This window comes from Megalops cyprinoides, chromosome 14 (assembly GCF_013368585.1).
Source record: "Megalops cyprinoides isolate fMegCyp1 chromosome 14, fMegCyp1.pri, whole genome shotgun sequence".
NCBI lineage: Eukaryota > Metazoa > Chordata > Actinopteri > Elopiformes > Megalopidae > Megalops > Megalops cyprinoides.
In genome coordinates this window covers 29,492,788-29,520,618 of record NC_050596.1, presented here as the reverse complement: position 1 = coordinate 29,520,618, position 27,831 = coordinate 29,492,788, and the positions used below count along the sequence as shown (strand labels likewise).

The 27,831-nt window shown below is 38.7% G+C and overlaps 2 protein-coding genes across 5 annotated transcripts; both read right to left on the bottom strand.

Annotated features, from left to right (window-relative positions):
• Positions 1-353: 353 nt before the first annotated feature.
• On the bottom strand, positions 354-26,329 carry LOC118789054 (homeobox protein Hox-D3a). 4 transcript variants are annotated; one of them, XM_036545353.1, is made up of 4 exons: positions 26,131-26,329; positions 6,247-6,312; positions 2,293-2,836; positions 354-1,391 (listed from the first exon to the last, which is right to left on the bottom strand). In XM_036545353.1, the coding sequence occupies exons 3-4, from the start codon at positions 2,732-2,734 to the stop codon at positions 643-645; spliced, it is 1,191 nt and encodes a 396-aa protein (XP_036401246.1). In that variant the 5' UTR covers positions 2,735-2,836; positions 6,247-6,312; positions 26,131-26,329; the 3' UTR covers positions 354-642. The 4 variants fall into 4 exon arrangements, with proteins under 4 accessions (XP_036401246.1, XP_036401245.1, XP_036401247.1 ...); XM_036545352.1 differs by lacking the exon at positions 26,131-26,329 and adding an exon at positions 15,663-15,705; XM_036545354.1 differs by lacking the exon at positions 26,131-26,329 and adding an exon at positions 11,655-11,720.
• hoxd4a (homeobox D4a) lies at positions 15,232-16,627 on the bottom strand. The gene is made up of 2 exons (XM_036545355.1): positions 16,204-16,627; positions 15,232-15,759 (listed from the first exon to the last, which is right to left on the bottom strand). Exons 1-2 carry the CDS (start codon positions 16,610-16,612, stop codon positions 15,458-15,460), a joined length of 711 nt encoding a protein of 236 aa, XP_036401248.1. The 5' UTR covers positions 16,613-16,627; the 3' UTR covers positions 15,232-15,457.
• Positions 26,330-27,831: the final 1,502 nt, after the last annotated feature.

Here is a 27,831-nt window from a genome sequence, read left to right as displayed (position 1 = left end):
TGCTTCAAACTATTTTAATCTAATTTGAACCAATTTCACTGAAAGAGGGCAATAACGGCAAACAACAACGGTAAGTCTGCCCATGGGGTGTTGCTTAAATTCTATAAATGTCCACATAAATAGCCGACAATGAGGCATGGATAAATAATAAATGGTATAATCGCTCTTTAAATAATAAATATCATAATCAAGATAAATGCCAATATATTCTTGGGAAAAATAATAAATTAGGTTCTCCAAACTAAGACCAAAAGCAGACAAAAACATCACAGATTTTTTTCTTATTTAATCTTTTTTTTTCTTTTTTCTAAGCTTTTTTCCCTTATTTTGTACAAAAGCCACGATGGGTCGCTAATCGATCTACAGGACTTACCTTCAAGTAAAACGTTATGAAATGTTCTGTCCTTTGTTACACATTGCACTTCAGAAAACAAGAACAGCTGACAATAAACAAATCCTTGATCCCTTAAACGTCATCAGTCTAGCTGTTTTGTTCGTCATGATAATCGCAGAAATGTCAATAACAGTAATAATATACGGGCTAATACAGGAGCTCTTCTCGGAGCGCAATATAAAGTACTTTAGACTAGTGAGGTATTAAAAAAAAGCGAGATCATCGCTTCGGCACACAGACGGAATCCACTACAGATGCGTTAATTTAGGCGCCTCCTGAATCCTTCCCTGAGATGCGTGGTGAGAAGTGAGGTCTGTGTACGTGGGATGTGGGTCACAGGGTCCATGGTGATGGTTGCCCGGGATCTGCGCCGCGCAGCTGTAGTCCACGCTGGCGGATGAGGGATGGGGGAGATGGCCGAGGTTGAACATGGGGCCCGAGGCTGGCATGGAATCAACGAAATTCCCTCCGACGTACACGGGGCTGCCTTGTAAATTAGCGTTGGCAAAGCCGCCGTTGCCTTGCATGCTGTGGTGCTCGTACTCGGAGCCCGGATACCTTTTCTGCTGCGGTATGCAGCCACCTAATGGTGCCGTGTAGGCAGCCAAGCCGTACACGTTTTGTTGTGGCTTGGCGAATGATGGAGGCGAGGGTGCGTCGTAGCTCAGGCTGTTGACGTTCGGGAGCTGACCGGAATAGCCAATGTGATTGGGGCCACTCAACGGCGGACTCCTGTCGGGAGAGTGTCCGATGGGAGAGTGCATTATCCCCTTGGCTTTTTGATCCTTTTTGTACTTCATCCTCCTGTTTTGAAACCAGATCTTTATTTGGCGCTCTGTGAGGTTCAACAGATTAGCCATTTCCACTCTGCGAGGACGACAAAGATAGCGGTTGAAATGAAACTCCTTTTCAAGTTCAACAAGTTGGGCGCTGGTGTAGGCAGTGCGAACGCGTTTAGAAGCAGGTCCAGGTGGGCTTTTGTCGTCACAGGTTTCACCTGAAATGAGAAGCAGGGGGAATCTTAGATGAGGCTGACCGTCGCTCGATACCCCAATGTAATGTAATGAGCCAGACTCTAATGATTATTACTTCGATACTGGAAAACGTTGTGTTGTCACTCCATTCTGAAGAGCAAATAACATCTCCGATTTCAAGAAAAGTTCTACAATAGCACCCCCAAAACGCACAAAGGATGAAGATCAAACATGTCACAGCAACAAGACATAAAGGGTCTGGTATGCAGGTGCTTAAATAAAACTCGTCTGTGGTTCGTACGAACATGGAAAGCATATTTAATCTAATCAGAAAGTACTGGAAAGTTCAATTTCAGGAAAGCGCTCAAAATCCGTCGTTATATTATACTGTTTGGCCTTATCCTTCAATAAACAATTTGCTCAATTTAAGATATCCAGAAAACACATGTCGTTTATTTTCTTAAGGAAATGACCTGAAAATATTGTAGAATATTTGTCAACAAGTGACACTGCTTTAAACTTTGTAGTAAACACCTAACCACTTTGCGGTTGAATTGAATCACCCTTTTGTAGGCTGTTTCATAGCTACTGATTCTTGTTTGATTTTAGCAACATGCTATGGACATTTCTGTATTGTCGCCGTCCAATAATGTCAACTGTTAAAAGCAGAGGAGTATTTTTTCTAATGTCAAGAATTTATGAATTTAACATGAAGTAAGTGAGTGCTGGGGTTACACAAACCATTTGAATCCCTTGACAGTGCATTTAATGCATACATAATACATCTAAGCTTATGTCTTTGAGAGTCCTTCAATCTCAACTGAATTGCTAGAGAAAATGTTTTGAAGTCTGCATGACACGTTTTAGGCCTGTTGACACCCCAGTCCCATCCGACCACACCGAAGCCACCCTTGGTCAAAATACCTGTAGCTGTGCAGCTGTTGTTTTTCTGTTTCGAGTTCTGTCGGGACTCCTTCATCCACGGAAATATTTGCTTTGTAATGACTGGTGTGGTGCTACTGGAGGAGCTGTTAGAGGGAGGCTTCTTTTTCTGTGCGGAAGTGCTGCTGGAGTTTGGTGAAGAGGCTGGCAAAGGAGGCGCTTGCTGCTGCTCGCCGATGCTCGCCGCTTGGCTGTTACCCTGACTGTTACTCGTTCGCATGCAGCTGCCATTTAAGTCAGTGGTTTTATGCGTTGCGGGTCGGATCGTTGAAGTCTGTATCGGGCAGACCGGACCCTGGAAATCATTCTCAATGTTAGAGGCGGAGTAAGGTTGGTGAGTGGAACTGTAACTGTAAGAGTCGGATTTGGGGTACGAGTAGCCTCCGAACAGTCCGGAATTATCATAGTAAGTGGTTTTCTGCATTGTGGAGATTCAAACTAAGAAGGCCCGTGTTTCCTTATCCAATGGCATGGATTTTCTGATGTCACGTGATTGGAGTCTCCCACTCTTTGCTTACTTCCAGACCTGCGAAGACAAGAGAACATATTAGGCATAAACCTTACGGTACTGCGGCAAAACATGCAGGGGCGCTGGCCAAAGGATTTTACGGTTTTCCTGGACTGAATTAAGACGCGTAAATCTGTTACACATGTGTTCCAATAATCAGAATATCTGTACTCCCCATTAAACAAGTTACCATGCCCTGTTTGTGGGAAAATTATGTCCCAGGGAGTTCCTGCTCAGTCACATGGTCTCCGTCCATAGGCAATGTATTAGTCTTATGAAAGTTGAGTGGTAGGGGCACACCTGTTAGCAACATCTTTGTTTTTCGGTTTTGCCAGTATCCCGCCTTTTTGGTTGAATATGAGCACAGTGCTTTTTATAATACACACAGTAGAATTCAAAATATGATCAACTGCGTGAGAGTCTAGTCATTCGTACAAAGTAATGTCAAGGCATTCATTTCACGAGTGAAGTTGAGAAGTCTTGTTTTACGTAGTTCCGTATCCTATTTTAAATGTTGGATAGGTTGTGATAAACCGAGCCTGCTCCAAATGTCTCAATTACTTTTAAATTATAGTCTTATAGTGTTCCAAATATCAATATGTGGGATTATATTTTGCATTCATTATAGCTGCTGAAGCACTGTCCCCGATGGTCACCATCGAGATGTGTTACGGAAACGAACCCTCAATCAAAGTGGCAAGGCTGCAGTTAATAGTAATGAATTCAAGGTAATTGGGCTTTTAACATCATTTATACAACCTCTCTAGCCACCATAAAGCTTCGCAACCTTACTGTAGCACCGTAGCAATATTATCCCTTCGTCATGACATCGGAATAGGATGGCTGAGAGGGTCTTACGTTTTACAGTGCATTTAAACATTTTATTTCCAAAAAGTGGAATGATGAGCAGTTCGTTGAACCTAAAACCTATTGTCAATGGCGTAAATTAAAATCAATTGTATATTGACGGCATTATTTCTTGTGGCGTGGCTTACATAACATTATATGAGAAAAATGTTGTTTTTTTTACTTATGGTGAAAAGCATAACAGCTGGTCGTTTTCTTATAGCTTTAACTTGGGCTTTAGTGCCTCCATTGAACTGACCCTCTGTTCACCGCCGAGAATCTGGTCCTCCTCGGGTTAGGTTTAGATTTCGGTATTGTGTATTGTGTAATGAGCCCTTTCGCTTGCGTCCTACCACTCTGACCAAAACTGGCAATTTAGAAACATAGTCAGGACGAACGGTTCCAAATTCATATTCCTTTCATAACAAAGTCGCATGTTTGAAAGCCTATTTGCATGCCTGTGATGTTGTGTGCCCCTGGCTGTATAAGATTTATTTTCTCACAACCTTTCCCTTTTAGCACCTCAGAGAAAGCACTAGGAGCGTGGTTAAAGTATAACTTGTGCCTAAAAGATTCCCTTTGTGTAAAATCACTCAAAGAAAAATGGCCGCATCAGCAATTGCGGCCCACTCATCATCCCTTTCACTTCCACTCGCTACACATGCAGTTCAAAACACTGGAGCAGACCTAAGCGAGCACAGGGTCTAAAATCCTTATATCTTACGCAAGCTTGCTTACACGTCAAAAACATAGTAAAAGTAAGTATGAATCAATTATCTGAGCCAATTTGCTCCACGATTCCCAATGCTTCGTCACACAAAACCTTGATCATCTGTGAAACAGAAAAATGTTTTCATATCAAGTTTAGCAGCCTCTGACACAACCCACGCCATCAAGTTGGTGTTTAGTAAAATGCTGGCGGGGAAGCGTGCTCATTTATTTGATTTATTGATATCAGCAGTTTCACTTTATTGTGATATTGTATATGTTGTATATATTACATATATCATTGTTGTGTATCATTCCCCGGCACAATCCATAATATCTCTACAGATGTCAAATTAATTCTCGGAAAATTTCAACATTAACTACAAAAGCCTTTCAGTTATTCGCTCGCAGTGTTTCTTTTTTCTCACTCAGAAACATTTGCCCATCTGCCCGTAGCTGAACTTTGCTTGAACCTTAAAATGCCGGGGTTATAAATCATGTCGACAATGGTCAACTAATGCGTGATCTGACTTTTCCATCTTTATCCCTTATTTAATTTTCCAATGCTAAAATCATTTTCACGACAGATTTAAGTCCGTGTCAGCGGAAGGTGACGTAGGCGACTGTAGTATTCGCCATATAACGGGGTATTAACATTGCTATGGTGCTGAAATCGGTACGCTGACCACTCTCTTATTCCCTCCATTGTGACCTCCTCGAGATGGGAGGGCCATTCTAATATGCTAATTGAAACGCATATTTACGTGTAAAGCAAATGTGAAGGTGAGAATTATGACTCCCGTAGTATTACACGGAAATTTTTTGAAGTAACATGTAGTCTTTATTTATTAAACTGCATGCAAATCATGCCATTTTCGGTTTTGAAAAACAACAATATTTAGAAAAGAATGAGACTTGTGGGACGGTAGCCCAATAGGCCTACAGTAGTTATTAAGAAGCCTTAAAGTCCGCGCAGTGAATATCAATGCACCTGTCATTGTGGACCGCAGTAAAATTTATGACCGCTCCTGGTATGGCAGTAAACGCCTCACTAAGGAATGAAAAGAAAAACACTTCTCCGGACTTGCTACCTTCAGATGTGCAAAACAGTCTGAGCGTAGGAGGAAAGCCGGCAAAAAGAATTCCCTACTCGGCAAGTTCTCCCCTTCAAAATAATAGAAGAGCCGTTTATATAAATTGCGCTAAACATCTCTCACAAACCATTTCTGAGACGGTGTTCCTGCAAACATCGCCCAGCGACCTCGCCAACCGCAGAGAAAAATGGGATAAAATACAACTAAAAGGATTATTGGTCTCGGCGCACGAATGGAAATTATTATTTGATATTTCTGTCGAAATAGCCGGCGTTTTCCGTGTTGGTTTTTAAATTTTATTGGGAATGTTCAATCTCGGTTTCATGCGTAAAAATGTGTTCTTGGCATTTCCAAAAGAATGTGGGGAAATTTGGTTTGCTGTGTGTCGTTTCTGATATTCTGTCCTGGATTCTGGAAGGCCTACCTGTGCAAATAATATAAGCATGCATTTTGAAAAAGAAAAAAAGATAATCGTGCTGATGTAGTTGGGAAATTAAACAAGCTGGTGTGGATAACTTAATGTCGAGACTCTTGAACATATATGGGCCTGCGCATGAACTTACTTAGGATATTCAGTGTACTATAACAAGTACAGAGCTTTTGGATGCTTATAAACATTTCGTTAGAATGAAACGGACATACATTTAGAAATGGGAGCAATGGAAAAATAGCAGCAATTGTTGTACTGTTCCATGTTTTTACAATTCATACGTGTGCAAAGCTGAACTCGACTTGTTTCTATGCAGCTGGATTTCTCAATACATTAAAAAATAAACTTACCTTTTTTCACGTGGATTTGTTTTTCTGTTCGTTCCTTCAAGCCTTGTTTATTATGTACATCACGGCCTAAGAAATAAAGAACAATCCATTCATTACGCTTGGCCTCTTGTGATGTAATGTCATAAGAATGATATATATTTAACTATACACATAAACACACACAGAGTCACACACACAAGTATTCTTCTATGTTTACATGTAGAAAATAAACAGCGAGAAACATTGCCACTAATTATAGTCACAACCGGTTACTGCATTGATGATAGTAAAAACACAAAAAAATCACACAAAAATCATAAATTTATCTATATTCATTACTGATTTGCTTCACTAGAAATGGTGAAATACTAAAGTATTCGTGTGGCAAATACTCCCTATAATAGGAATTTTAGATGTTTTATAATTTATGCCACTCCTGCTTAAAACCTGAGCAATGGCAAGACAGCGTTTTCTTTGTCGACCTAATTTATAGCTTACCCCATAGAGAAATGCAATGGAATTGATATTTTGCAATACCACAGATATTTTAATTGCATATTTGAATATACGCATATATGTGCACTAACGTACACGTAGTGATATTCAGTTACTATCTGTCTGTTCTATATTTTCTTTTGAAAAGTTTATCACTGTGAGCACCAGAGATGTAATTCAGGAAATATAGCCTACTAAAGGGACGGAATGTATTATTGCCACAGATTTAACTTCAACAGTTAAGTTTGCGGCGAGAACAGCACTGACACAAGTGAATCCGCACAAAGGATAGCTGGCAAAAATATTTAGCAGTCATAAGCCTTTTGGGTGACCTTTGGCTCGTTCAGCAATAACTCATAGATTAATGAACAACGAACGGAAGCGCTTCGAGTAAGTCACAATGCAACCCATCGCACAACTTTTCACCAGTCGTTTTTTATTCCAAAACAGAGCCCGAAGGGCCGACATTTTAAAAAACCACTGATCAGGAGAGAGGCTTACTTCAGAAGTAAGCGCGAGAATCTAGGTTTAAGCCGGAAGGTTTGTGGTCGTTTGTCTGATTCATTTATTTTGCGCAAATTAATTCTGTGGTCTTACATTATTGTGGTGCATTTACTAGTATTTATCACTGCATAAAGGAAAAGTTAACTGCGTAAGAAGTGAAGAGACGCTGGTCCAGAGAAAATTACAACATGTTCAGTGTGTATTTGATGGGATTAATTGTTGCAAATCGTATTGCTTGGCGTGGTACTCTTTTCTGAGACGACAATGTTTCTCGCCCACGCATTTTTACGGTAAGTTGGTACGTATAATAGGACTATTGCCTTTTACTAGCATAAAGTCAAACCCCAGTTTTCGAAATGCGTCTGATGATTTGATATTGCTTTCCCGGTATCTTTATATCTCGATTTTTGCCTCTGTGTGGTCATGTTGCTTTCGCTGGTGGAATAAGATGCTATTGTTTCAGACTTTGGAAATACCACAGAGACAATGCTCATCTCCGCATCCGTACGCTTTGAATTAGCTCACAAATCGACAGACCTGAGACCAAATAATGGTTGATTGCTTGCAATCTTAACATTTATTCACAATAGACCTTATTTACGCACGATATCCAGGAAATTAGCCGATTTTTTGTGAATTTCTAAGTAACTGCATCCATCCAGTTAAATGAAGTGGTGGTCTCAGTAATTGGATTCCGCCCGCTAACTTGGCAGGCCCATAGCTTCCGGGCAAATTTCTATGAAAAATGTCGAAGCCATTCGATTTTCAGCCGAAACGAGGGTCATAGCCCACTTTTTCTGCTTTAGTTATTTTTTTATACTATTGTCCATATCTGTCAAAATATGAAATAGGTATCAAGTACGGTCAGTCAATATTTTATTTATCCATACAGAGAGCGAAAGAATTCCGATAATAAAAACCACTTCCATCGCTGTACAGATAATTTCAGAGGCTCCTTTTCGGTGAATACAACATTGCAATGGCTTTCCTTTCCCAACAAATTTATACAAATTGGGAATTAAAGCCTCCTTCAAAAAGATGCATGAAAACCTGAATCAGATCATAAGTTAATTCCATTTTATTTAACCTGGGTAGATTCAATTTTATAAAAATCCAGAAGAATGAAAGGGAAAATACAAAAGCAACAAAAAAAAAAAAAAAAAACAAGAAACTTGAAAATTACATATAGTTTGGAGAATTTCAAACGTCTTCATTTTCGGGTTCAGGCTCAGAATTGATCATCTTGTCTTCTCATTCTCCGGGAGTGGAAATTGCATAAATATTAGTAAAACCGAATATCTCATTTGGCTAAATATTTCATGAAAGTGTCCGAAAACAAAGAAAACTAGAAAACACGGGGTAGATGTCGATAAATACATATTTTTTTGCTAGTAATCATTGTCATCGATTATTACAAAACTTAAAGAAACCAATGAAATCAATTTAAGAGCCTACATCGTAATACTGTAAGTTTAAATCACATAAATCAACTCCGGCTATACTCTGGACTGTAACGCTGTAAATTAATGTGATTTACGATCTAACTTTCTATATGACACCATAAAAGGTTCTTGCCCCTGCCATTTCCTCCTCTTTTCATAAAACCGCAAAATCAGCTAAAAACCGTAGTCAAAATGTATACATCTGACACGCGTCCAGTCTAACCTTTCGAAAGTGCCCATGGTTGCTAAAAACTGTAAACCAGGACCAGAAATTACATTTCGCGGCAACAAAACGCACTTGTGTAGTTACTGGCAAGAGCGACATTAATAAAGATCACCCCCTTTGAATGGAATAAATCATATTTATACTCTCGCATTATGTAAACCCATGGTTAAAGGTTGCGTTTTGCCATGCAATTGCTTACCTGTGAATCAATTTATCATAAACCCGTACTTCTCAGTCTCAATTTCTTCGCCTGCAGTCTCTAGAATATATCCTTCACCCTTTGTGTGCAGACAACACTGTCCTAAACCTGATCTTGCGGTTTTTCAGACATTTCCGTGTACCAATGCAGACAGTATTCCCGATAGAATGGAACCAGACTCACACTCAACTACCAATAAAAAACGAATATACTGTTGGTACCGTTATCCTAAAATATTGCTCGCAATGAACCATCCTTTGATAAATAACGCGTTTACAATACCCTGTACAATTTTTTAAGTAACATTGCGATTTAGATAGTGTTTCGGAAACCTTTTATAATGACAAATAAAGGCGCTGCCTTAAAATACAAGCATATTTGTTCACGTGATCTGGGTACCAGATTGTTCTGATTGAGGCTGGGACTTCAACAAAGCCTTACCTCACAAATCCATTTTTATAAGGAAGAGCGTTTACTCAGATTCCCCCGTATAACGTTTTTCTTTCGGTCTGCACATTTTCAACTACCCCATCAAATACATGGAAGACACATTGTAAATTCCCCGGGCCCATTCAAAACCAATACATACGTGAACCTTTCCACATACAACCGAACTTCTTTTGAAGCTTATTGTTCGATCTCCAGTATTGCGATTTATGATTCAAAACGGATACTTTGTTTTTGGTTAACGCTGAGGTCACCATCCACATTTTTTACCCAAGTATCTGGCTGACAGTAAGTTAGACATTTGGACGTATTCATGTATTTATTATATGCAACATTACTATAATGGCCTTTTAAAATATCGTTTTGTTTAGCAATATCATCTGATGCATCGTCATGGCATCAATCATAAGGAATAAAAATCATTTTACTAAAGCCTGCCATGTTGCTCTTTTTTAACGTTCAGTTCTTTTTATTGCAGTAAATGAAGATCACCATTGCTGTTTTTCTTTTAATAAAATATTGCTTGTGACCCTCATTACGATACGTCTCGTGCTTGTTATAGTGAACTTGTGAAATTATTCGACAAGACCTCTTGAACCGGTATGTATTTATGTTATGTAATGATTACTTATAAAATGCTTTAAGAAATCATAAAAATATTAGCCCGGACACTGGACTTTGACAGGAATGTATGACTCCTTCAATGAGAGGGATTTGTCAAAATCATTCCAAATGCTGCTTTGTTTCTTTCATACCTTCATGAACAATGTACATGATCGATTTAAAACTGGGTGTCATCACAAAGATAACAATTGCAACGTTAATACGTTGGACGTACAAAAAAAATCTTCCATTGTTGCCAGCAAGATATAAGTGTTCTACCAGAACAGTGAATTACAAGTGCTAGTGTGGACATCGCGCCTCAATATTTATTCATACCGGCGTCGAGTGCAAGAAAACAAAGAAGCGAGCAACGCGACATATTTTTGGTATTTCGTTACTGCTTCCGTGAGAAGTAACATAGAAATATCTTCGAAACGGGCGACCAGCCACAGCCTGAAACCCACAGGAAAACGAAGACCGAAAACCTAGAAAGACAACGACAATCTTCGCCGATGGTGGGAACATGGTCGAGGGGGAACTTATCCTGAGGAAAGGAGGCAAGACTTCTACCATCACAGCATATGTTCACGGGGCAATAAAACTGAAAGATTTACAGTGCGCGCCCGGCCCCCCAACAGCCTCGCGCCCTTTTAGGAATTACCAGGAATGATTTACAATGAGCCAGACAATTGTCAACCTGCTCAAAGAATTCCCACTTTTTCTGAGACAGAAAACTCTTATTATTATCTACTTTTAACATTTCCGTGTGCAGACTGACGTCAGACTAAAATGCAAGACTTGTATGTGATTTCTTGATCCAGTAAACCATCCAATTTTTTTTCGAAACGTTTCATTCCATTCACTGGTCTACACGAGCCTCGCTTTGTTAGAGTCACAGTCATGAAATCACGAAAAAAGACAAAATAAAACGACTGTGTTTGTTGAGCATGCCTAGGTGTGTTGTTCTTCTACTGCCTACAGACTACCACAGACATCCACACGTACACAAAGGTTTCCCAGCAATTCCTCAGTTTCAGCATTTTCTCAGAATATGACATCAAACAAAAAGATAAATGTCTGGCTCTAAACGCATGACCGTGAGAAACCTTTAACGAATTTTTTCATGAATCAAACGGAGGCCCTCGCAATTGAAGCAACGAACAAGCAATAACTGACCAATAATATCACATTGCTTCTCAGAACACAATTTAAGATACACAAAACCATAATTCAACGAAATTAAACAGTCATACAACTATACCATGTATTCTTAAAAATTGAATACGACAATTACACCGTTAGATATGCGAAACACTGCCAGTTAATTTACCTTTAGGTTTGATTCTAAAAAGATGGTTTCGGCAGAAAAAGGTCACTGTATAACAGCCCATTACAACTTCAGAGTGTCTAATGGAAGCCCCAGCGCACGTATCAAAGGGTGCTATTTATCAAATAAGTGACAGATAAGTTTATTTACCATCTTAGTCAAAATGTAACTTAAATGTTTACCTACCAAGCTCCCATTTGTTCAGATGCTATACAAAAGTGCTGGCTTACAGTAGCGTAGGATACCGGACCGTTTGTATATTATTTTCTTGGGATCTCTTCAGTTTTCAAGTCTGATAGAGTCCTTGCGATTAATGACGACGCCGTGTTTCTAGGGGACGTGCTGCATTAATTATTTAGACAATCACGTGGTCAAATAAAAAAATAGAAATAGAAAGGAACCGTATAGTCCCAGAGTTTTATCTCCGAATACAGGCAGCGCAGTTTAATATATCTTAAGGAGCTGTCTTGCAAGGCGAAGACAGTTTCTACGAACAGCTGGATATCAAATATGGCCGTTTGTGAACCATTGTGAGAGTGGCGGCGGTGTATTCGCTGCAGTGTCATTGCAAGCGGCGCTGCCTATGGCTTTCGGTTATTACATTCAGGCCATTACGTTCAGTCAGGGCACATTGTGAAGCAAGCTCATACAACAGACTGCTCCTCGCACCTTTCTGTTATACAGAGCAAGCCACGGTTACGCCTTTGACAACGTTATTGTAATTTTATGATGGACATACCTTGCAGTTCAATTCCTACTCTCTCAATACGAAAACACAGCAATTTAAAGGTGGAAGGGACTCAGTCTAATAAACGCATATCAAAACCACACCAGGAACATCTGATGTCTGAGTGAAAGTTTGTGCTAAGGGCCGTAGTTTATCCCTATTGTTTTTCCCCACAACTACTGCCTGACAAAATTAGACAAGACAGATTTTTGGGTGCGAAGAAATTACAGACACTCCAGCATTACAATTAACACAGTCATTCAATTTACGGGTGTGTATCACATATAAAGCAACCAGGTGCACAGATCAATAAAGTGTCATACCTATATGGCGTGACAAGATTGACAGAATAGTTCAAATGAATCTGTAAGGGCGCGTGACACTTTTACGCGCGCGCGCGCGCGCACGCACGCCCTCGAACGCGCCTACATACGCACACATACACCCACAAACACACAAACACACACACACACAACCCATTTTTTTCAAACTCGTGTAATCAAACGTGATGAGGGGAAAGAGTCCACGCCCATCCAGCACTGATTTTAGGATAATTATTCAAATAGTGCCCGTGGAAAGACAATCCAAATTTTCCCTGGTATTTTGTAATGTGAAGTAAGTTGTATTATGTCATAAGGGCCAGGAAGTTTGTGTGGCGACTTGATTTTTACAAACCAGCCGGGGGGGGGTGGGCATGGTAGTGCAAAATTGAGCTAAATTGTCAATGTAATAAATCTAAGGACTGTGACCTCTACTGAATCTATTCACAATGCGCTGTCTCCTTAACTTTGGATAGCGTTTTTCAGTGTCACAATATTCCGTTGCTTGCACACTTTTTGTTAGTCCCAGCCAGTGACTACCTAACTACACATGCTGTTCAGTATCAGCTGAGTATGGAGGCAAAATAGACACGATTATGATATTTATGCGTAATTTATTTCAGTTTCAGAATAGTTTGTGACATACAATACGTACTGCCTCATAATGTATTTGCCATTTGGCTCGTGACCCTGAATCCACTGGTCAGAACCTAAGATGAATTCATGCATGTTCGCAAGAATAGGGTCTACTTACGAACCGTTTCCCGCATGCACCCAGACTTAATATCAAACTTCGTGCATAACATGCAAAGTTCATACAGTATTGGAATATTTTTCCATAACGACGCCAATTATCCTGGAAAGCAACAATTCAGCTCGAAATCAACTTAAATGCCTGATGACCAGATCGCCTGGAATACCTCTTAGAAACTACTGGGCATCTATCTGGATTTTTGATGGCGAACAATGATAAAGGTCCTGGAGTCCACATTGCTGCTAACAGAAAAGATCTTTTAAAGATGAAAGTTTGAGGGAAGATGTTGGTATTGCCCGTATCTCACTTGCCTGCATTGACATAAAATATTCATGAATTAGGCCATAGAAATCCAGTCGAAGTTTCCATAGGATTTTGGACAAATTGTGTTTACACAAAGAGCACCCTCGTGACGTACGTTTTCTGGGGGGCATGTGCGCATCTCACATTGCCAGAGAGTGTGTCAATTACAGTATTCGATCGCACAATACTATGTGCTGAAAACCCATTTACCAAAACTTGAATGCGAATCTTGTCTACGTTATAGAACACTGCAGGTCTGGCGGGTCAAGGGTTTAGAGGTCACTCCTCGCGGCTGAAATACGCCTAATCCAATAGAAAATGTGTCCTCTCGATGAACCTGCCTCCACAGCTTTGTCGAACTTCAGTAAAAAAAATACCTTTTCAACTTCTCAACGTGAAGGCGTCAGAGAGAAGACATCTTCGCTATGCGTGAACTCTTCGCTTTTTGTCCTGGGAACAATGATGAGAAGAATACTAGAATGCCTATCTTTAATATCACGAACCGAATTCCCTTTTCTTTAATTACGCCACTGGCCCAAATCTTAAATAAAATAAAGATGTATTAATGTTCTTTAAGGACCTGAATTTCATTTGGGAGGATTTCATTTCAATTTACTTTATATTCTCGACTGATATTTCGACATTTTTCTTGGTGTTTATTTGTTATATTTATGTTTTCTTTATCAATAAAACGTGACACGCACACACTGATAAAGAAAAAGTGAACCAGAGCGGCGAAAATACCTATTTCATGCATTCTAATAAAATTATATTAACTATAAGAAAGAGAGAGAAGTGACCCATGCAAACATAGCTAGGTCTTTGAGGCTGGATCGACTTCACCACAACACTTTAATACGACTTAATAATAATATCAAATTAAAAATGTATAATGCAAGCACCAAAATATCGGTATACAAAAATATGATGGTCGAGAGAGGACTAGAATCTGAAACATTTAAATGGCATATGGAAAACACAAAAAGACTCTTTAAATGTACACTGTTTACAAACATGTCAAGAAAAGATTTATAGCTGAACTGAGCAATGAATATTCTGGCCAACACAGGAGCTCCTTACTTCTAAATAAAATCCAACAGCCTCCAAGAAAGTATTATGTAAAATTACTTGAAGAAATTAAATTCAATGTACTTTAGAGGGAAAACTGAAAGGAATGAAAAGCGAAAGGTTCATACGCCCTTAGAGACACATTTATTTTCGGAACTTTTCAAAATTAAAATGCCAAAAGTTGAGAAATACCCATTTAAAACAACACTACAGGAAACTGGTTATCTGTATGCAATAACTGATTTTATTATTTAAAATTATATGCATCCAATCTTCCTTTGTTAAAAAAAAATGCTCGATTTGATCACATAACATTAGCATTTTCATATGCACAAAAGCTTCACATATATTTCTCACCTTTAAATAGAAAAAAAAATCACAGGCCGTATTCCTAAACCTGTAGAAATGCACGTGGAGAAGGAGTTGACTAAAATATACACAGAATATTAGATTGAACAATATTACCACAATAATGACCAGTCCTTTAATTAGCTTAAAGACAAAATGTCCAATTTTTGTACATTTTTTTTCTAGTGATCTACTGTACCTTGTTGAAGCAAGTGACGATGTACTCATATCTTCTGTGCCACCTAACAGTTACAATGGTCGACGTGATAGTCATTCGGTATAGAGTCCTCGTACGGCAGCTCCTCGACACTGTATGGTTTGTAACGTTTGTCTGTTTGCGTTCTACATTAAATGGCAACGACCAAAAATGTCATGTTTGGTAACCATGCAGCGTCTGATGACACGTAGTCTTTTATGTACAATTCACTGTACATTTGAAGAGAGAAGGAAATCGGTCTCCCTCCATTTTTTATAAAGTTGTGATATCAGTCTGGTTGTCCTTCTGAATAGTTTGTAAATGCTGGCTGGAGGCCGTTGAGGATCTGCCTTTTGTGTTTGGCAGTTTGTGATCTTTCTTCCACTTCATTCTTCTGTTCTGAAACCAGATTTTGATCTGGCGCTCGGAGAGGCAGAGGGTATGGGCGATCTCAATACGCCGCCTTCTAGTAAGATACCTGTTAAAATGGAATTCCTTTTCCAGTTCCAAAACCTGCTGTCTTGTATACGCTGTCCGTGACCGTTTGGGCTCTGGTCCTGTGTAATCCGGGTTCACTGGGAGAGACAGAGACACTCAAGTCAGCAAATTGAGCGACACAGTTAGAAAAACACCCTCCTCTCTGTGGGGACAAATTTCACACTCGTCACATTTTCTGGGATGGAAGATTCATTTTGGCATTAAATTCAATCACATGTACATGCACACTTGAAAGGCTGCTAAAACGTGCTCACTTTCATAAAAAATATACTAATCTTGTGCAAATAATAAAATGGGCTACAGAACAGTCGTGAAGCAGTTGAGTTTTCAATGGTTCTAAGAGCCGGCCACATAGCTAGCGGCCTATTTCCCAAGCAATAAAAATTTATGACTAGTGTAATTGGCGGCCCCTTCAAAAGAGACCATAAATATTTCACGGAATGATTCTTAGAGCGGAAGAAACACTCGAGCACAACTGGCCCAAAAGGAACTGGAGAGAGACGGCAGAAAGTCAGTCTTACCCGTTGTAACGTGGACTTTCTTCATCCAGGGATAGACTATTGCTGGCTGCTTGGCTTGTATCCCGTTTTGGTTCTTTGTGTTTTGTTGTTGTCCGCCTGTCCGAGGGCCGGGAATTTGGACCGGCGGGCACGGCTCGGTCTGAGCGGTGAATGGGCTAAGTTGGCCGGCGTGCTCCTGCACATGACCCCGCGGCTGCACCGTGGAGCCCTGCACCGTGTTACAGCTGAAGGACTGCTCGGTGTAGTTTGACCGTGAATAGATTCCTGGATGCTGGAAATCTGTGTCCTGCGATGGACTGTAATACCCTGTGCCCTGGTCAGGGATATAGTTGTTTTGCGAATATTCCTCGCAAGGAGGAAATTTGGGATCCACATACTTGGAGTTCACCATATACGAACTCATGGCCATTAATTTCTGAAGGTAGAAAATACTAATTTTTCTCGAGTTGTCTTTTTTTCTCCCTCCATAAAGCCCTCCTACTTGCTGTCAACTGAATAAAGTTAGGCACCCATGTGACCAGATTGGCCAATCGAGGTAAAGGCAGTCTATTAACGGGTAAGTATACACCTAGCAGCAATTTTCACAAACTTCGCAAAATATTTAAATTGTGTAAAATAAAACGGTACATTAAACCAAGACTTTAATGGTGATTTGACGTGTAGAATGATAAACAAACGATAATGACAATGTCGTCAAGTCTGTGGCAAAGCGGTGTATTAGCCGTTGTCGCTCTCCCTTTTTAATAAAATAATAAGATAAAAAATATATTATGGATTTGGGGTTTACTTAGTTTGGCTTCTTTGTTTAATGGCGATTTATTTGAAAAATCGAATTAAAGCCGCGGAGGTTTGACAGAAAAATAAACAAAAGATACAAACCGTCCCATGACACAAAAAGGGGCGAATAAAGCCCCGGGACAATTGATGGGGACCGTCTTTGTCAGGAAGGGGTCATCCAAAAGTTACAAGAATCTCATCATTTCATCTCTTCTGTTCCTTTGAAGGCGGTCTAAAGATCTTGGTGACCGACAAAGACCATCTATGAACACACACTAAACAGAATAATGATAGCGAAAATGTGTGAGATACAATAACGGGACAATAATGCAATAATACAGGGTACAGGGCGGTGAAGTATTTAGATCTTTTTATCTAAAGGCCTACCGTCATTCATTTCATATTTCATAATAACATATATATATAGGCTAGGCTGGGTGTATATCTAGGACTACATATACCTCCTGCTCCTACGGGCGAATTAAATATTAATGTAGTTGTTAGTATATGACCTAGTAGACTAGCATAGCCTAGCTAGTGTGTGTGTGTGTGTGTGTGTGTGTTTAGTCATTGTGTATGTATTTGTATTTGTTTACAAACATATACATCAATATCCATATACAGAGAGAGAGAGTGAAGGAGAGAGAACTATAAGGCTGGACCCTTTCAAATAACAACGCTTATGGGAACCTTTTGATATCTATTTTTTACATGTTGTGATATAGAAATGTTACCTTGTAGAGCGGGGAAGTATTGGAGGTCACAACTGCAACTGCTTTTATTCACATTTTAAAAAGATATGACATCTGCATTTGCACTTTGACATAAACTAACATCACGAAAATGGAGGAGTTCCTGCAGTAATGAACTAGAAATGAGAGCCTGCTTAAAAACGAATACATCAATTCACATATAATGATATGAATTCGAAAAATTGTCTTGGAAAAATACAACAACGAAATATTTACAGGTAGCGACTACATCGATGTTTTTGCATCGACCATATACTCCCCTAGAATCGAATCTGTGACCGATGTTACCACACAGATTCGGTTCTACAGGGTATATATAGACGACGGAATATGACACTCCGGTTACAGTATGGAGAGAAACACTGTGTCCATTCTATGTGACTTTAACCCACAATACATCAAGGTATATAATCTTCTCATGCTGTTCTGCTATGGAGGTATTAGGTTTAATCCATGCGAACTTGTCAGAAGATTCCCAGTATGTTTCCTGCAGCCCAGAGGATAACCAGTTATGTGGAAAAGGGTTATTTATGTACATTGCAATCACACTAATCTACTAATAATAATATTACCAATCTACTATAATATTTATATTGAGATATACACAACCATTCGTATTATATTGTAATATGTACCCTGCAAGGTTCTCATACTCTAGATAAACTTATGAACTATTTTGAAATGATTAAAACTGACAGCCAGCTCCTTAACAAAACTATATTGTTAAGTGTCAGCTTGTCAACACCTGTATGTAAACATTTAGCCCATAATGCAGGAATTAAGAGATACTCACGCCGAGATGATTCCTTCAAAAATAAAGTTAACCGGTCACGCGCTCGACCCACTGTCCTAAGCTTGAATATAGAATGGATGTATATAAGGCAAAGGCTAAGGGGCACGGGGTCAAACTGAATCATTTACAAACATATCACAAAGTTTCATTATTTTTGCGCAGTCGACAGCCTAGCGCTGGGAGTACAAAAGTTCATGAATTCTGCGTGACCCATCCGGTAACCAGGTCCACTGGTCAGACCTGTGCATCCGAAGCCTTGGAATGAGGACCTGGGGGAACCTTTCTTGGTAAATGAATAAGAGTGAGTTTCGCATTAGAATTAAATTCAGTTGTATTAAATTCAGTACCTAAAAGGTAAAATTATTCGTTTTCTCTTTGTATGACTTTATTGGCTGCAGTGATTTAAAATACACGGACCAGCGGCAAATCAGATTAACAAAAAAAAAAGATACAGGTTAATAGGGTGGGCCAATTCATGGGGGTATTTTGTGAATAAATGGCTAGAATTGAACGATGTTGTTTTTAAAATAGGTATTTCATTGAAAACATTTTTTTCTGCGATTTACTATAAGTGAGGGATTTGTAAAGCGAAAATGAATGCATGCACAGGCGACGAGGCTGTATAATTTCACACATTTCATTTTCACGATAGGAAATGAAAATAATTCAATTTCAAACTGAGGAAAAAAACGATTTAAGTTCATTCAAATTGTCCCAGTTGGATAGGTGGCATTTTCATATTTGTTAGACGCTGTGACCTGCGTTTCACCTTACCGCGCGACTTGTTCAGACGGGTCAAAGCCGAGTTACTGATGAACCAAACAGTTAAAAAGTCACCTCCCGTTTTGAGTCTTTTTCTAAACATTAAACTAACAAATTTTGTTTTGTAACAGGTCATATTAGAAAAGGAGGTTATGGGCACTTTTGCCAATGTTACTTTGAATGGTATACTTATTTTTTATGATGTAAGGTGGGGAAAACATTTCTCCTTTTCAATAAAAATGAGCCATGTTTACATAAATCATTACATATTCTGTGACATCACCACTTAAAGTTGTATAAATGAAATTAAAATATTCTGAAATCTAGTCATTGCAAAATCGTACTTATTTCAGAACTTGAAAAAGTTGTGCCTAGGATCTGTTGATTACCTTAATCATGACAGTATTCTCAAATACAACAGAACAATATACAACATACGACAGAATTCACAAAAACGTAAAACAGGGCGCGAAAAATGGGCGCACTTCAGATTTTTTAATAATCATGGATAGCTACCAGAAAATTAAAGTAAATTCCCTTTCAATTTTAGTAGCATAATAACATTGCAAACGAAAAATGAATTCAAAATGAGCTGGGCAAAGGTTAAAATCTAAAACAGTACAGGTAAGAAAATGCTTTCTATTTTCCATTTATCTGTGGGTGCTGTCGTGCAGTATTTGGATTGTTCGCTTACGTACTCACGTGCATGCACACTGTCCTCACGTATTTACTACTTCAAAATAGTCTATTTGGCCTTTCCATAATTAATATTCGAAATTGAAAAGACCTTGCAATGCAAAATACTATAATCGAATTCAAAGTAAAAGCATTTTAGCCCTTTTAAACACAATTGTGGTCAAACAATTACCACACTCTGCCCTGGGGGGCGCTATACAGTCCGTTCTCTCTTAACCCAGAAATGTTCAGGGGGCCACAGAAGGCCTATAATGCATATATTGTTCATAAAACACATATCATTTTTCAGTGCACAGAAAGGAAAGCAACAATTCCAGATAGCCAGCATTGTGTCTGCAGAAATATAAAACACCCAGGAGTCCACAGCTCAGTTTCAGGAGAGGATTGAAAAACGTGCTGCTTTCACTCACAGTTCAGCAACTAAATATTCGTGTTCGTAATGTTCGTAATCCAAAAAGTAACATAGTTAAATACTGTTGTTGAAACTAAAATAAAAAGAACTGAAGAAGCCAGCATACAAAACTAAAAAACAGTCTCAGTTTAAATTATGAATACAACAACGCAATCAGTAGAGAAAATCCCTTCGTCATTAATGTATTATTTCGTATATTATTTAGTCCATGTGAGTCAAATCACTTTGTGTATACGTATACACATAGACATACTGTATATCCTTTATACATAATAAAACAGGTACAAACATATTTTGTTCACATGTATATCAGCACGGCCCACAGAGATACTGAATACTGTAAAAGTTCTAAATTAAGGTAATTTCACACACTAGTACATTTTCACGATATAGCTATCTGTCACAGCCTGAAACCGCAGAAACGCATGTTCATGCATCTAAAGTACGGGCAGCAAAAAAGTACGGTCTGGCTTCAACAAGTACATGCGCTTTAAAGAGCTGACGACATCAAAATGCACCCTCGCTACAAGTTCAGTTATACAGACAAATAGAAAGCTTACTCTGAGGACCGGTGCGGTGCAGAGGGTGCCGCCGGACACACACGGCCATGGGGCGAGAGAAACAGAGGTTAATCCGTGCTTCCACCTATTCAAAGATCGCTCTGCAATTCCAACCCATCTGCACTTCCGTGCTATTATACAATGTGAATTATATTTTGGCTTGTCAACTCGCGGGCCATAAAACAAAGTTTAATGGAATCACGTGCTCGCCCATAGCCATTCATGACACCGCTCTGGTGCCATAAATAACCCTCAGAGTTGCACTTATTCAATAACGGCGGTTACACTGATGTCTCTAAAATGCAAACGGCGCGTAGTTGCTCCATATTCTTTCTGCTCGAATTAAAGACGAGAAATCAATGCAATCGCGTTCATACGTGTGTTCTTTCTTATTTAATTTTCTTTTGCGAAGAGAAACCGGATCTGTCACCTGAGTGCAAACTTTGGCCTATTCAGACATTATATCTGCTGTTATGGAGAATATACACACTCCTCCCACGTATAAGAGAGAGGAATTAAGGAGGTGTTGAGATTGTTCGAATTTTAAACAGGATTTTTTTTTTGTTAATTGCAGCGACCACCCAATTTTTAGCTGGGGTGTATGTGGAAAGCACATGCTTTCTTAAATTCAGTACTCACAGCTAATGACTAAGCGCATTGTGGTTTAGTGGAATCTGGTTATTTGATTATCCGGAGAGCCTGCGGTATTTTAATTCTTTATTATATAACAACGAAATGGTGGCAAAACTCCTCTTGGGAACAGATGAGGACCTTTTGTGTTGCCTTATGTGCAAACGGATGGCAGAGTGTTTCTGCCTAGCCTTTGCTTCCTGTAAAGCTGAGGTAATAAAGCGATAAAAACGCCCCTGGTGGGACACCGTGGGTCCAAATCAGACGCTGCTACGTGAGAACTTCAGACTTTTCAGCCAATTCTTGCAGTCAAATGTCTATGTTTAGTCACCCGTCTTGATCACTGTTCCGTCACTTCTGCGGACTTCAAAACAAAATAAAAAAAAGCTATCCAGCGACTCAAAGCAGACTTCTCCCGTAAAATCCACAATATTAATTAAGTTATTTGCTTGCTGTACACACATAATTTTGGCGGACAAAATGCGTCAACAGGCTATAATAGCTGCCACAGTCAAAGTTATTTTGCGGGCAAATTCAATTATTGTATATTTGTCAGTAAAATATCCGTAATAAATCCTATTTGTTATATTTATTTTTCTTCCAAAAGAATAATCTGGTATTTTTCATTTCTGGAGTTTATTTTCATTCAAATCAGCTTTCATTATAGAGGAAACTGTTGTTTATTGGTTGACAAGTGTAAAAGTTTTGAAATTAAGATTGAAAAGATAATGAATATTTGATATCTTCTGTACATGTACATATACTAATCTGACAACAGCATTTGTAAATAATTATGATACCGCAAGGACAGGATTTTTTACGACGAATATGATAAATAACTGAATAATTAGCCTACGCAGTTGTACGCAAGCGAGCGTGCATTACCACACCTAAAGGCACACAAACGTATAAACGTATGTGCGTGTGTTGTGTGTAGGTTCAATGTGCTGCAGCGTCGTGCAGAAACAATATCATGAAAAATTCACTCATTAATGCTGCGCCCAGTCAGAACCCTTTCCTCAATTGCTTCCCAAGCTCAGTATTTATTGCCTATTGAAACAATTTGGTGCGATTAAAAACATACCTGCCTTTTTACCCTACATAATTTCCACAATACATTCAATTTGTTTTTGTATCTCGATTCTGGTTTTTGTTAATAAAATATAGGAAATTACAATTTCCTTGATACCGACAGAAACGTGCACTGTCACGTGCTTCAGCGGGCCAATCAGACCTCCACTGTGTTGACCTCTAAGGTTAATGATGCGGAAAGAAGACAAAGAAAGAAGTGCCTGACTGTTGTGCAACAGCGCCTTCTGCCGGATGACAGTGGCACTTGCGTTTAAGTGTTATGTTGCAGTGCTGATGGTTGGTTTTATCTATCTATCTATCTATCTATCTATCGGTCATATCATATCATATCATATCATATCATATCATATCAGTTCGTTTTTTACCAGTTGGTGAAGAGGAGGTTTTGTGCTCATGTCAGATTTTCTCTTTGTTTGATTCTCTGATCAGGATAACTGAAAATGAAACGTACATATTGCGACGAAACCTGCTGATGGCCTGTGAGACAAGGAAGAAGCAATGATGCTACTAAACCTTGTTAACGTTGACGGAGGTCAGCACTACACCGAGTGATACTCGATTCTTCTTCATAACTGTTATCGCGAGCCGCGCTGCCTTAATTATTTTCACGTTTTCAAGTTCTAGGAGAACTTAGTTTAATGTTTTGACCTCCAAAACCTCCACTGTTTTCATGGAACATGCCCTATGCACACGCGCATGCACGCACGCGTTTATGCTTTCAGTCATCTTCGCCTTGCCACATGCTGAGTGGTGATCTTCCAATAAATCAGATCATCAGAACGTAGGAATTTAAATGAATCCTTATGAGGTATATTTGGCTCTAAAGCTTGTTCTGATGGTGACCTTATGTATTTTCACATGCGCATGTTTCTTCTCCAAGTACATACAGTTAACTGTCTTCATATGCTTGGCCACATGAACGCATTAATGTCCAGTTATTTTATTGTCTGGAGATAATTAAGTAGTCACTGGCGGAAACTGAATACAGTTTTTGATAGCGATTTACGTAACGAACGAGTCACGTAATTATTGCGTAAAGTAGTGATTTTAAAAGGCCTTCTCAGGAGCAGAGGATGCAGTAAAAAAAAAACCCCACACTGGAGGTCCCAACAACTAATAACGGATTTCCAGCAGTGTAGAGTTACTAAATAGCTTCTTGAACATCATTTTTCTTTCCCAAGGAGGAATAAATGCATTAAGCTGTGCTTTTTTCGAATAACATTGTAAGTCTGGATGGGACTTGACATTTAAGCAGACGCAACGTGAGAAATATATCTTGCAAATGAGCGAGTTTATATTTGGCTCATGTTCAAACACAACGGAATGTGTATCATGTGACCATGACGTATCAGATGGTTTTTAGGTGTTCTAGTGATCTTAGGAAGAATAAAAATCGTAGTGCTAATTTCTCTACTGTGAAATTGCAACTAATTCAAGTCTAAACCATAAAGAGACATTGTGAAAGTGTTTTAACTCAAAGGAATACCTATTATAGCCTGATCTACTATTAAAATGCAGTCTCTCTGGGGAAAAAAGTGTTTTGTTTTAAACAATATGCTTTATGTTACAAATGTGCAGCAAAAATGTTTGACAAGTGTATATAATTTATCAACCAAAATGCTTTACACAGATTAGTGACCACTGTGTGGGTCACTGCTAATATCTTGGACTCCCGTAATTTAGCATTAAAAATGTGTTCTGGGGGGTCAACTACACGTTCCAGCGCATTACAAATATTGCAAGCAAATATTATGACAGTCCCCGCTTAAAAATACCACGGTGAAAGGAAAATGCAACGAAACAAGGTCTGGGGTTCCTTCTGCTCCGAATGGTAGGCCTCACTTTCAGTTTCGCCTGTGAAACCATTCTCTCGTGCCGCATTGCAGTCCGGCTGTAAATACTTTCGCAGCTGCCTGCCAAGCATCAGTGAAATACTGTCTTTGTTCTGAGGCTCTCATCTCCAGGCAGCTGAAAACAACTCTCACAAGTGTAGCTCTCCCTTCAAACCGAGAACAGTTGCGACCATAAAGATACGTATACTAAAATAATAAATTATCGAATTGGTGTAGGTATGTAAGATGTGTTTATGTGAATGTGAACTCGTTTAGCGTAGTGTCAAAATAATCATTTAAAAATATCTTCATAACAAATGCGGCCAAATCTGCAATCCAACGGCAAAAGGTGAGGCGATCAAGTGTTCCGATTTAGAACATTATATTAAGGACATTACTCCTATGTCTGATCAAATGGAATACGAACATTTTGAATAACCATAATCAAGAACTAAATCGTAATTTGCATCAGCATGATCACACTTTAAATGCAAGTCTATCTGATTAGGATGGAATTTAAATGAACTCATGGATACATTTTATTAACCCTAACCGGTATGACCAAACGAATGACAGGGACTGCTTTGGTCAGCTACATAACATAACAATTTACATTTGCATTTAAAATGTGAAATGACATTTTTTATTTAAAAAAAAGCTGAGCGACAATGACTTTCCAACTATGGTACAATGTATGGTACACTTCAACAACCTCATATACTCTTAGAGACACACTCTTACAAAAGTCCTGGAAGAACCGCAGTCATATATCACTTATCGTTTCAAGGCGTTTTGCTCCTTATTAAGCGAAAAACATTTCCCGGCAACCACACGAAACGCACAGAGACCAACACTCAGTGAGTTCCCTTAACTTCTGGGAAAATGCATACAGATTAACAAGAAGTGCGATGTTCAATTAAAAAAAAAAAACTAAAATCACAATCCATTCCATTTCTATTTCTGAAAAAAAAAATACCTCATGAATATCTCCGAATCCAGTTTATATTTCTATTACAGTATTTCAAGCAGAATAACAAATAATAACACCAACAGTAATAATAATAAATGAGCTGCTGTCACCGTATGTGGCATATCTTTGCTTCAGTAATAGTCAACAATTTTGTTTCCTGTGTGTTGAAGCAGATAACCCTCACACACATTGAAAGCATAAATGTTTTTTTTAAAGTACACTGTTACGAAAGGAGGTGACTGTTACCTTGTTCAATCCTAAGGACCACATTTTAACAAAACATTTTCAAAACTTGGACAGGAAATAACTGCAATAAACATGTGCCGTAATGTATAATTTCTCGAATAGATAAAACCCAAGTACACATTTTAAATACATTTCTGCAATCAACCCCTGTCAAAAGAGATTAAACCTTAATTTCACTCTGGTGTTGTCATGAAATGTGCTAAATAAGTGATTACATGTCAGTCAGATTCAAGCAAACACAATCAATGTAAAAATTTTCAATAAACTGATACAACGATTGCTGGAGAAATGTGGTACCAGTGCTGGCAATCGGAAACCTAACTAGTCGCTAAGTGAACCAAACATGAAGTCCAGAAGATAAAGGCGGACAGGTGACAAATAATAATGTGAAAAACGTTCACTTACCGGTCTGTTTTGATTGAGGTGGGTAATCCATTTTGCGTTTCTGCGCTTTAACGTATAATGCAAACACAAGTGTTTCTAGTTTACAGTAAGGGAGCACAGACTACCAGAGTCGTACTGCTATGCATTATAGTGAAGAATACAAAATGTTCAGCGCTCAGTCTAGCGTCTGACAATAAGGGGAGACAACATCAAAGCTATCGAAACCCTGCACTCGTCTTCCGACCTCACACTTCCTTGTCACCAATATTAAAATACTAATATTGAGAGAGGAGACAGAGCGCACGGGCTTGAGACGCATTAACAGCAGAATGCGGTGAAAAAATCGCTTGGGAAATCAGGAAAAGGGCCATGAAGACGTTAGCTTCTTGCACATGACCAGTGGCATCCAATGACAGGCGATAGTGGCTCATAAAAAGGTCTATTACGAAGTTGTAAATTGTCTTCTAACAAAAAGGAATTTGGGCTGCTGCAATTTCTCTCGGGTTTTTACGCATAATGGTCGAAGCCGTTCCCTATTCCCAGAGAGAGAGAATTAAGGTCTAAAATCTGTGAAAAGCCCTTCGACAATGAGGCAGTTGCTCTAAACACCAAACCTCAAAACGTGCAGAAGATTATAACGACAAACAAACAAATGAAACTCTAAGTCTGGTGCTTCGTGTTTTTTTATTCAAAATAACATTATAATAAACAATTAAAATAATTTCCTTTTGTCACTCAGTGCTAACATTTAAAGCACGCAGCAAGGACTATATTCGTGTGTAAAAACAAATCAGATTAATTTGGTTCATAAGATATTTATTCAAAACACGACCACTATGCACAGTATGTACATCTGGTTTTAAATTTTCGTATGTTGAGCTATAAGTTGTAACAGATTTGTCTGTTCTATGGAGATTTGAGAAAAATATTTCGGTGCTTGTGAGACGTGCAACATTGAAATATATACAGCGAATCCATGGGGAATGATCCGTTGTTGTCATTTTACGAAAAACATTCCAGATACATGGAACTACAAACATCAGGGGAACGAAAACACATTTATGAAAAGCAGGAAATATCTGACTGCATGCGGTGACTTGGCCAACCCGATTACGAAACAACACGGGAATAGTCGCAAGCATAAATAATTCATTGTATGTTAATAATTTAAAAGTCCTTACAATTTCCAATAAATAAAGTAAATAAATATTTTCTTATATATATTTTTGGAAGGACAGACCTGGAAAAGAGAAAAGTATTAAAGACTAACAGAAATAATGATGCTAAATATAGGTTTGTACAGGAAATGAATGACGTAAGGGTTTTGATGCAGTTGTATCCTCAGTTATGTTTTGTATTTAAAGCTATATTTAAGATTACCCACATGTGAAATTTCAAATGGGAATCAATGGGCCTCGGTGTCATGCAGTACTTAGCCGTTGTAGATTTTTGTCACGCGTATAACTTTGATTCTAATTTACAATTTCTGTTGTAGGAATTACATTTAAAAAAGCGCGCCTGAGTGTGGAAAATTATACATATGTGTAAACCGCTGAAAGATGTTTCGCAAATGACATTCTAATTGGCAACTTATACCTCCCATTCCATTTTACAATTCAATAGATGCTTAAAAAACATTGCGAGGAAATAGAACTTTTCTTACAGTTTCAAGGGAAAAATAAAGAGAAAGCACAGCGACGAAGTGCATTTTTGTTGACATAT

Excerpts from the sequence above, each read along its gene's own strand:
- LOC118789054 (XM_036545353.1), bottom strand. The coding sequence starts at position 2,734 with ATGCAGAAAACCACTTACTATGATAATTCCGGACTGTTCGGAGGCTAC. Across the intron at positions 1,392-2,292 it reads CAACAGCTGCACAGCTACAG|GTGAAACCTGTGACGACAAA; the intron begins GTATTTTGACCA and ends TTCTCATTTCAG.
- hoxd4a (XM_036545355.1), bottom strand. The coding sequence starts at position 16,612 with ATGGCCATGAGTTCGTATATGGTGAACTCCAAGTATGTGGATCCCAAA. Across the intron at positions 15,760-16,203 it reads GAAAGTCCACGTTACAACGG|TGAACCCGGATTACACAGGA; the intron begins GTAAGACTGACT and ends TGTCTCTCCCAG.